Genomic DNA, 10,027 nt, shown 5'->3' on the forward strand with positions numbered 1-10,027 from the left:
AGAAGTGATTTCTAGAGCCGCCAAAATCGTGCGTGCACTAAAACTTTGGGCGCCCAATTGTAGGCCTCTTATCAAACGGCCATCTTTTTGATAGTGTTCTATGGGTAACCAAAACAAGTCGTAGATACCTTGGAACAGCTGTACGAAAGCATACGTAGGACCCACTCCCGATAAGATCTTCGGCAATTGATTACGTTTTATATCCCTTAACCATTCTTTGCATAGATAATTACACACCTTTTCAAAGCCCAGTAGCCCACGTCTATACACTATTTTACGTAAAATAATTTCGGAACATTGTAGTTGACCCAGACCCATTAACAGGCCAGCTATAGGTCCCTTGGAAAGCTCAACTCTTCGGCCATGATAATCGAAACGTATGGATACATCTGGGGTGAAAATGACTTCTCGGAAATATATGGGAGCATTATTCACTTCCGGCGAGGCTGACATCACACTATTGTCCGATTTAATGGAACGGCTGTCGGCACATTCTTGTTCATCGATTAATAGAGAAATGTTTTCATTAACAATACGACGAGCTCTTAGATCATTTACAGCATCGGAATTTCTTGTTCATCTTCACTGATTGTCATAATGGGAACTTCTGGTTTAGCTACGGCAAGTTTAGTCGGTTTGCCTTCATCTGTTGGCTTGTCAGCAGAGTTGTCCTTGTCACAGGCTTTACCGAAATTAGTGAAAAAGTCTGTTAAAAATTCCAGAGTATCTTGATCGATGTGAACACGCAACGGACAGAGCGAGATGCGCAACGAACATTCTTGATTATTACTTTGCTGGGGATTGGGTCGTACGTGGATAGCTTTAACCAATACCATGTGTTGATTCCTACGATTGCTAAAACTTTTCGTATTGGCATTGTAGAGAAACTTGTTGATTTCGGAACTCTGCAAACGATCACGTATTTCGATTTCATTGACCATCAGCACTTGCCTAGAGGCATACATAGTGTGGCGGGGATATACTTCATAGGAAAATCTCACTTTAGTAAATTGCATTTCCACCAAGACTTCATGATTACGTGTGCTGCCTCCCACCGATTTCCAGGTGAGTTTTCTTTAGGTTTCTTCACCTGTGGCAGGCGAGACGATTCGTTGGCATAGAACACACCCTGGCGATAGGTATCTGACATGGCAGTTTTATTTGCACTTGTTTCTCCTCCTGTGGCTGCTGATGCTGTTGTAGCGGGTGTTTTTCCTCCAACAGAAGAGGGAAGAGGTGGAAAAATCATGACCACCATACAAATGCCAAGTAAACGTCATTTCGCAGAGAGTATAACGTTGTTCGGGCATGGGAAAATTTGTGGGAGTTCGCAGTAGATCATTACTGGAAGACGAGGGTAGACAGAAATGATTATCAACAATCATTAAAGGATCATCGGATACCTCAACAGAACCGCTAGCTAATTTAGTATTCACAAAAGCATGTTCTTCCTCGGCTATTATACAGTAGTCTTCCTCATTGGAGGAGCCATTGTGGAGTTCCTCGAACAAGGCGTTATCCTCCTCTGTTATCTCGCCAAATTCCGCTCTTATAATAGGTAAAGTTTCCAGGGTATCTTTACTGCTGCTGGCAGTATTTAATGTAGATTTTTCCATTGTTTCTGTGGTGACATTTGCCTCCTGTTTAATCAGATGTTTATTGTTTTCATCAGGGAAATAAAACAATTTAAGTTCATCTTTTCCTCTTATTGGTTCTTCTTCCTCTATGGTCTCTAAAGTACAGCTTTCTTCCGGCGACTCTTGCACCGCTTCAGCCATTAGTATATTAACACGTTCTTGCTGTTTTTTGGTAATCTCTTTCGTCAGCTGCTGCTCGGTTTGTGATAAAAAGAAATCTGACTCCGAACTTAAAGAAGACTGCAAAGATTGCTCTTTAAGATTTGTTTGTTCATTAGAGGGATTCGTATTATTGGCCATATAGCCAATGAGTTGAGCAAAGGCACTGCCCGAATCATAACAAGTGCGAAAATGTACATCGTGAATGGAACATCTCAAATCAAAAGTAGGACATTTATCAGAATCATCATCATTTAAACGCAATGAAATATCCAGCAAACCCACATCCAAAACCGGCACAAGATTTTTGGCATCTATAAATGACACCTTATAACAGGGATATTTCTTGTGTAATGATTCCTCATAGGGCGCCAATGACAAAACACATTCTTCCAATACAAAACGTAAATTACAGCAGGGCATGGAGGGTATTATGTTGCTGCAGACGGAGAAATAAAACAACTCCAAAACGGCACGATAAGAGAAATTCTCGGGACGAAAATCTATGGCACAATCCCACAAGTGTAGCTGCATTTCCGACAAAACACTGAACGCTTTATAGCCCTCTATGGGATAGTCTACCACATCTAGAAAATCGATTAATTGGTTTAGCCAATACAAAGATGGGCTGGCAGGATTATAACGCAAAGTAGCGTAATGTATGCCGGCCGTTATCTTAAGCCTTTTGATTCTTTGTTGAGGATTCTTTTTCATTTCTATGACTATGGCAAACATGTCATTGTCTTGCTCTGGTACGACTATACCTTTAGTTAAGCCCTGGGGTATTTTGTAAAGAGTAGACTGCATAAAATCTTCAACTTGAGCCTGATGATCAAATCTCAAGGGGGTATTCATGGGCACTATGCCGCAATGATAGATTTCACCGCTATTTATTTGTGTGCACAAATAGGAAAGATTTATATCGCTTTTAAAACCAGCCACCAAGAATATTTTTACTTTTTCCACATTAAGCAGGAATTTGCCGCATACTTGAGGCAGAACATGTTTATCATTATCACGCACTGGCACAAAACAGGAACCAGAAACTTTGCCCAGTAATATTTCCACCGAACAATTGTGTTGTGACATTTTGGCCATAAATGTTTGGGGCGGCTGCTGTTGTATGCCCGAAATACCATCATCGTCCTCATCTATTTCCAAATCTTCTTCCTGCTCTTGGTTATCATCACTTTGATCGCTTTGCTCAAAAACTAAGGGAGGCTTACTGCTGCTAAGACTTTGAGTTGCTGTTGCATAAGACTCATCATTTTGTGCTATGGCTGAGATATAAACGGAATCCATTAAACCCATATTTAAAAGACTTTGACCCATTTGTTGTTGCGAGTCCATAGCTGAAGATTTTGTTATGTAAGGACAGGAAGGCTCCCACATAAAAAGATCAGCATTAAGTCGATTGTAAATAACCTCATATAGTTGCTTGGATTCTATTATAAAATCAACATGAGGAAAATTTAATTTCACTTGTATTTCCGAATTGGCCATGGTAGTTTCACAGAATTCATCAATTTCGTGTTTTTCTCCCGGCAGCAAAATGTTTTCCGTTAAATCATTTTCCATTTTGTTGTTATAAGCCGATGTGCTGCTTTGCCGACAATGTCTTTTCGAACTAAAGGGGAGTTTAGTTTCGCTATTGGTTTCTAACGAAGCAAAGTTTCTTTCAGCAAAGTCTACAAAAATACTAGGATAATTTTCCATTAGTGGCTTGTTTATTTGTTTATCATAAGTAGCGGTTAGTAAATGATTTTGTAGGTCATCCGTTTCCGCATAGAATATTTCAATTTGTGAGCCATACAATTTTAATCTGCTTTCACATAGGATTACTTTTAATTCGGTAAAACGTAACAGAAGATAATCAGAACGTATATTTTGTTTCCACCAGGGTACACGTAGAGGATCATGTAAGGGTCTTAAGTCGACAATGGGAAAACGTAGTTTCAAATCTAGCAAAGCACAGTTGATGGTTAGTTCGGTTCTGTTACCAGCATTTAAATCTTCTTTTACGTTAGACTGTGCTACTTTAGAAGAGTAATTAACATAAGGTGAGGGAGCAAAGAATGAACCCAAACGATCTATTATTGTTATGTCAAACTCTAAGACATTCTCCTCTAGCATTATGTCTATATTTGTACGGCTATTCTTTTTCATTTTTATGCTATTGCTGGTGCTGAAATTCATGGTAAATTCTGGTCTTATTTGATAGCCATTGAAACAATTCTTATTGCGATTAAATTTCAGCAAGTGTGTCACCTGCTGCTCTAATACCTCACACAATTCTACTTTGGTGGCTGAAATGCTGGTGGTGATTTGTAAGATATTTTGATTGCGATTTTGTTTACCCTCTGCCACTATGGGATTTAATCTTAGGAATAAATGATTTTTACTACAATACAAACTGGGGCTGCTTAGTTCACGCTCCACCGGGATCTGGGCCGCATACGAGAAGAAACTTTGTGCAACTGTTAGCAGTTCCTTAAGACTACGTTCATTCCAGAAGTGTTGATGAGAATTTGAATTTGATTCCACTAGAATGTCTTCATGTAAAATCACACCCACCAATGCAGCCACCTTTATCACAAAATTGGAAATTTCTGCAGAGGTATCTATATTAGGGGCTTTTCGTTGATACCGTGAGACACTTGTTATAGTACTAGAACTCAATGAAGAAGATGCAACCGAATCACAATAATTTTCACAATTACGATATAAATTGCTAGAGGGTATGGTTTTCACATTGGGTGGTGGACTATTCCACATATTTAAATTGCCATGAGCCAAATTACTGTCGTATCTTTCCTGCTGCTCTCTTTGTAGTTCAAAATCTTCTGGGTTATACGTAGCGGTACGTGGTTTTCTATAAGATTCTTCCTCACTAAAGGCCTCAAGGAAATGTGTCAATAGTTGCAGTTGACGTGGTGAGAATATGGCGCATATAGCTCCCAGTTCCACATCGAAACATATCTTTGGCCCCGTTATTTCTTCCGATTGCTTTACTTTAATTTGCAAATTTTGCTGGCCCATAAATTGTAAAATAGGAATATCTTCATGTTGAACTTGACATTCACTTTCCGATACCCAATTTTCTTGTGTAACATGGACACTCCCGTCAGTTTAACCGAGTGTTTGGCATAAGTGGGCAATCTATTCAAATGCTCAGTTTGTGTGTTTGAGCTGTCGGCACTAGACATTTGTGGCATTTTCTCATTGCCTGTTTCATTTTTATAAAATAGCTCATTTAAATGTAAAATTAAAGCTACTCCCCTTAGCCTATAATGGCAGGGATATTCAATTTTTAGGGTAATATTGGAAAATTTCGCTTGTATTCGGTTTAAAACATTATCTATGGTTTCGGCAAATTTCTCTAAGCCTGCTATGGTTCCTGTCGCAACACCTTTACTAGTACATTCTGACTCATCTTCTTCATCCTCCTCTTGACGCATACACTCTTCAGCCAATTGCAGGGAACTACTCACCGATGACCACATAGACTCTATCATAGATTCATGACCCTCATGGGCCCTTTTTACTGGCCTTAAACACAACACCACATCCGATGCCTCAATGGAACTGTCATTGGTCATTAAAGCATTCCACGGCACTGACACGGTCAGCAAACCAATTTGACCATCAGTAAATTCAAAGGGCCAGCCTTGTGCATCCAACAGTTCATTGAGAGCCTCTACACGCAGTGATACATTCTTTATTGTTGCCTTTCCATTATACAGCTCAATGTTGAGTTGTTCAAGATTTAGTTTTTCGTCTAGAAATTGTCCTAAATAACGTTGCAATAAATAGCGACATGTTTTATTCTTCAAACCGTCCCACACATTAAACCATGACATATTCCACTATTTATGTTTCTTTTTCTTAAATTTACTTTAATTTAAACAAAAAATTATGCGTTTTTATCAAATCTTTCTAACTTGTTTTCTATTATTATTGTTGTATTGTTTTTAATGCGTATATTTTTCAACAAAGAAATCGTCGTCAAAGATCTGCGCCGACAAACATTAACGTCAATAACGGCTAAGGCTGTTAATTTTGGCGGCGGCTTTAGATCGTCTGTAATCCGGCTATGTTTTCAAAAGTCATTTATTTAAATTATATAAAAATATAACGTTACTGTTTAACAGATTCACTTCGCAGAGTCTAAATGGTTGGAACAAAATTTCTAGAAAAATAATATTATACAAGCATGCTGGTGTGATATATGCTCCGAACATGAAAGCTTATGTTCGGAGCAAATTATTCATTCGAATGAATAATAGTACTTTTTTAAAAACATTCTTTATGAGCAGTTCACCAATCACATGCTGAAGTGATAATGTAGATTTTGGAAGGTGGTTGGTTATCTACGTAAATTAAAAGAAATTCAAAAATATTTTAATTTCAATTTGATAACCACGTTAAAATAAATAAAGCGATTTTTTACTACTATACAAAAGCAACTCTAAACAAAAACATAAACAGAAATGCCTCACATCTGGCAATATCTGATGCCATAATATACTTACTTGACAGCTGGAGAGCGTATTGATTTATTATCGTAAAAATTTCTAGCAATTTAAGTATTTCTTTGTAAAATTCATATTTATTTGTTTAAAAAATAACAAAGTTAATGGTAAATTTTATATAAAATTATTAAAATAATTAAGTATTTTCGATTTATTGAACAATTTTCTAATTTAAAGGCTTCAACTAGCTCTTCAAGCGTTTTGGAAGAACGACGCATTTGGGTAGGAAATTTGGATCCCAGGCTAAGCGAGTAAGTTGTTTAAAATAAGTCTTTTGTCTACTTTTTTATAAAATAAAAGCTAATTTGTAAACATTTTCTTAAATTCCTTTCAAAACTATGGGTTTCAACTTTTGAAAATTGTGCAAAAATGCGGTGCCATTGAAAAATTTGATATGCTGTTCCATAAAGGTGGCCCGCTACAGGGTCAATCGAGAGGTTATGCATTTGTAACTTTTGCACAGGTAAGAAATAAGGAAATTCTCAAAGTACACCCAAAATATGTTTTAACTTTTTTACTGATAACCTTAAGTGTTCGAGAGATTCGCCGTAAATTTTGACATAGAATTAATTAAACATTTCACTTTCAGGCTGAAGGCGCCATTAGAGCATTGGACAACTTATGGCCATATGGTATTAAATCGTCCCATAGCAGTGAGATTAGCAAAAAATGTAAATTATGTAAGTTTGCCAATAACTAACAATTTTGTACTTAATTAATGTTCAAATTCTTCTTTACAGGATGAACTAGAACGTCCTAAACCAAAAATAGAAATACCTGCTCTCGGCACTGCAAGAAGGAAGGCAAAATAGCAAAGAAGAAGCCATAAAAGCCATCGAACAAAACTTAAAACTCTTAGAAAGCCAAAAGATGATTTAGAATTTAATCAATCCTTAGCCTGTGAAGTACCTCTCATACAAAAGTATCAATTTCAATAAAGATCGAGATAGTAGTGGAGCTTGCACCACGTCACAACGAAGAACATATCATAAAAGCAGCTCGGGTCCCTATAATCGTCATCAAAGGCCCAAAAGAAGATAGAAATTAGTTTAATTTTCTTTTCGTTAGAAACAATCTGGACTTTAATTTAATTTTACTCTCACTTCATTTTTTACATCTTTAACAATGTTTTGTATGCCACAATTTCATCTTCATCTTTAATTTCTACTAAAATAAACTTAATTTTTTTGTTTAAGTAATTAATAATTTATTAACAGTTTTTATTTGGGGGCAAATATAAATTTACCACGCATTCTTTCGGGCAAAGGTACTGTACCAGGACAGGGTACTTGACCAGGAATTTCACAAATACAATGGCGATTGCAGCCATAACCAAAGTTGGCGGGATTGTCTTTACTCTCGGCTAATCTGGCCTCAGCATCAAGTTGTTCTCTAAAAAAAAGGGAAAACAATATAATGTTTATGTTTTTAGTAAGTTTTCTATAAAATAGAAATTTTTCAAAAATTTCTATGAAAAGAGAGTTTTTCGAAAATTTTCTATAAAAAGAGAATTTTTCGAAAATGCTCTATAAAAGAGAGCATTTCGAAAATGCTCTATAAAAAGAGAGCATTTCGAAAATGCTCTATAAAAAGAGAGCATTTCGAAAATGCTCTATAAAAAGAGAGCATTTCGAAAATGCTCTATAAAAGAGAGCATTTCGAAAATACTCTATAAAAAGAGAGCATTTCGAAAATGCTCTATAAAAAAGAGAGCATTTCGAAAATGTTCTATAAAGAGAGAGCATTTCGAAAATATTCTATAAAGAGAGAGCATTTCGAAAATGATCTATAAAAATAGAGCATTTCGAAAATGTATGTACTATAAAAGAGAGTTTTACAAAAATGTTCTGTAAAAAGAGAATTTTTCGATAATGTTCTGTAAAAAAATAATTTTTCGAAAAATTTCTATAGATATATTTCTTCGAAATATTTTTTTGTATAAAGTGAATTTTCGAAAATTTTCTATAAAAAGAGAATTTTCTATAAAATAGAAATTTTTCAAAAATTTTCTATAAAAAGAGAATTTTTCGAAAATGCTCTATAAAAAAGAGAGCATTTCGAAAATGTTCTATAAAGAGAGAGCATTTCGAAAATGTTCTATAAAGAGAGAGCATTTCGAAAATGTATGTACTATAAAAGAGAGTTTTACAAAATGTTCTATAAAAAAAGAGAATTTTTCGAAAATGTTCTGTAAAAAAAGAATTTTTCGAAAAATTTCTATAGAAATATATTTTTTCGAAATATTTTTTGTATAAAGAGAATTTTCTAAAAGTTTCTATAAAAAGAGAATTTTTAAAAATTATCTATAAAAAGAGAATCTTCGAAAATTTTATATAAAAAGAGAATTTTCGAAAATTTTCTATAAAAGAGAGTTTTCAAAAATTTTTTATAAAAAGAGAATTTTTTCGAAAATTTTCTATAAAAAATAATTTTACGAAAATTTTCTATAAAAAAAGAGTATATTTCATTCTATAAAAAAAGAGAAATTTTCAAAAATTTTCTATAACAGAATTTTTCAATTTTTCCAAAATTTTGTTTGAATAAATTAATTATAGAAATTATCAAAAAATTTCATGAAATAGAGAAAACTTTGAACATTTTTATCAAGGGATTGTCAGATAGTATCTCTCGGCTTCTACTTACTTTGTCTTGCCTACCACACGCATCAAGTGCTCCTCAATTTCATGTCTATTCTTGCTGTCCACATCGATTAACATATCACGACCATCCTCAAAATAACATCTAACAAAGGGAGAGGGTGTCATATTTTTAAAGGTAACAACCTGGACTTGAGGATTTTTGTATTGAACTTGAGGTATATTCCAGAAAACGAAATCTCTATTGAAATAAAATTGAATAACAAAATAAAATAATAATTCATCAATGTTACGTATTCTCTTCTACAACTCACCTAGCACCATCATGATGTTCCCCATAGGTATTGTAATTGACACTGAATATTTTCACTTTATCTTTTAAAACCAATTTGCCGGCATTCAAATATTCTAGGGTACGACGTATGGGAGCTCTTCCTTTCATGAACGGCATTTTGTTTGGATTTTATTTAATGTTTTTATTGAAAAAATTAAGAAATACTTGTTAGAAATTGCCCGACCGGCTGGAAATTCATGTGAAATGCAGAGCCCTGCGCCGACAAATATAAACGGAGACGGCGGCTGACACTAAAAATATCGGCGTCGGCTTAAAATCGACTGTAAGCCGACCAAGTTCTCAAATACGCTTAATTTTAAAATTTTCAGATTTTGGAGCTAAGACAACTTATGGTCCGATCCGAACAAAAAATTCCGTATAATGATTTTTATATACAAAATACACATTAATTAATTTTCGGAAATGGTCCTTATATGGGAGTTGTGACCAATTGTCGACCGATAAGGAAAAAATTTCGTATAATGATTTATATGCCAAAAAAAAATTCAAGTCGAATTTTACTACAATAGATTATTAATTAATGAAATATGTGGGTTTAGGTGATTTTTGGAAGTGGACTTTATATGTATGTATAGGAGCTACGACCTTACACAAAACATATTTGTGTCGAATTTTATCAAGATATCTTTATTTGATAATGAAATATGTGCTTTTAAGTGATTTTTTTGAAGTGGACCTTGTATAGGAGCTATTACCATATATGGACCAATCCGGAAAAAATTTTGTAGAATGATTATATGCTCACAA

The 10,027-nt window shown here is 34.8% G+C and overlaps 2 protein-coding genes and 1 pseudogene across 2 annotated transcripts in view; 1 reads left to right on the forward strand and 2 right to left on the reverse strand.

Moving 5' to 3' along the window:
- Nucleotides 1-5,823, reverse strand: part of LOC119611699 (autophagy-related protein 2 homolog A-like) — a 6,410-nt gene extending 587 nt beyond the window's left edge. The window contains 5 exon segments of the mRNA XM_037967371.1: nucleotides 1-563; nucleotides 566-1,075; nucleotides 1,078-1,216; nucleotides 1,218-4,906; nucleotides 4,909-5,823. The exon segment at nucleotides 1-563 is cut by the window's left edge and continues 587 nt beyond it. Coding sequence (XP_037823299.1) covers nucleotides 1-563; nucleotides 566-1,075; nucleotides 1,078-1,216; nucleotides 1,218-4,906; nucleotides 4,909-5,656 — 5,649 coding nt within the window. The 5' untranslated portion in view covers nucleotides 5,657-5,823.
- Nucleotides 5,824-6,320: 497 nt separating this feature from the next.
- Nucleotides 6,321-7,473, forward strand: LOC119611702 (annotated as a pseudogene).
- A 37-nt stretch (nucleotides 7,474-7,510) lies between these two features.
- Nucleotides 7,511-9,512, reverse strand: LOC119611704 (probable 28S ribosomal protein S25, mitochondrial). Its single transcript, XM_037967373.1, has 3 exons — nucleotides 9,240-9,512; nucleotides 8,972-9,166; nucleotides 7,511-7,720 (listed from the first exon to the last, which is right to left on the reverse strand). The coding sequence occupies exons 1-3, from the start codon at nucleotides 9,374-9,376 to the stop codon at nucleotides 7,549-7,551; spliced, it is 504 nt and encodes a 167-aa protein (XP_037823301.1). The 5' UTR covers nucleotides 9,377-9,512; the 3' UTR covers nucleotides 7,511-7,548.
- Between the last annotated feature and the right edge of the window lie 515 nt (nucleotides 9,513-10,027).

The sequence above is a fragment of the Lucilia sericata genome, unplaced genomic scaffold (assembly GCF_015586225.1).
Source record: "Lucilia sericata isolate MDLA Ls3-8-SP2 unplaced genomic scaffold, ASM1558622v1 Contig001513F_arrow, whole genome shotgun sequence".
NCBI classification, from domain to species: domain Eukaryota; kingdom Metazoa; phylum Arthropoda; class Insecta; order Diptera; family Calliphoridae; genus Lucilia; species Lucilia sericata.

Excerpts from the sequence above, each read along its gene's own strand:
- LOC119611704 (XM_037967373.1), bottom strand. The coding sequence starts at position 9,376 with ATGCCGTTCATGAAAGGAAGAGCTCCCATACGTCGTACCCTAGAATAT. Across the intron at positions 9,167-9,239 it reads GAACATCATGATGGTGCTAG|AGATTTCGTTTTCTGGAATA; the intron begins GTGAGTTGTAGA and ends TTATTTCAATAG. Across the intron at positions 7,721-8,971 it reads CGTGTGGTAGGCAAGACAAA|AGAACAACTTGATGCTGAGG; the intron begins GTAAGTAGAAGC and ends CCTTTTTTTTAG.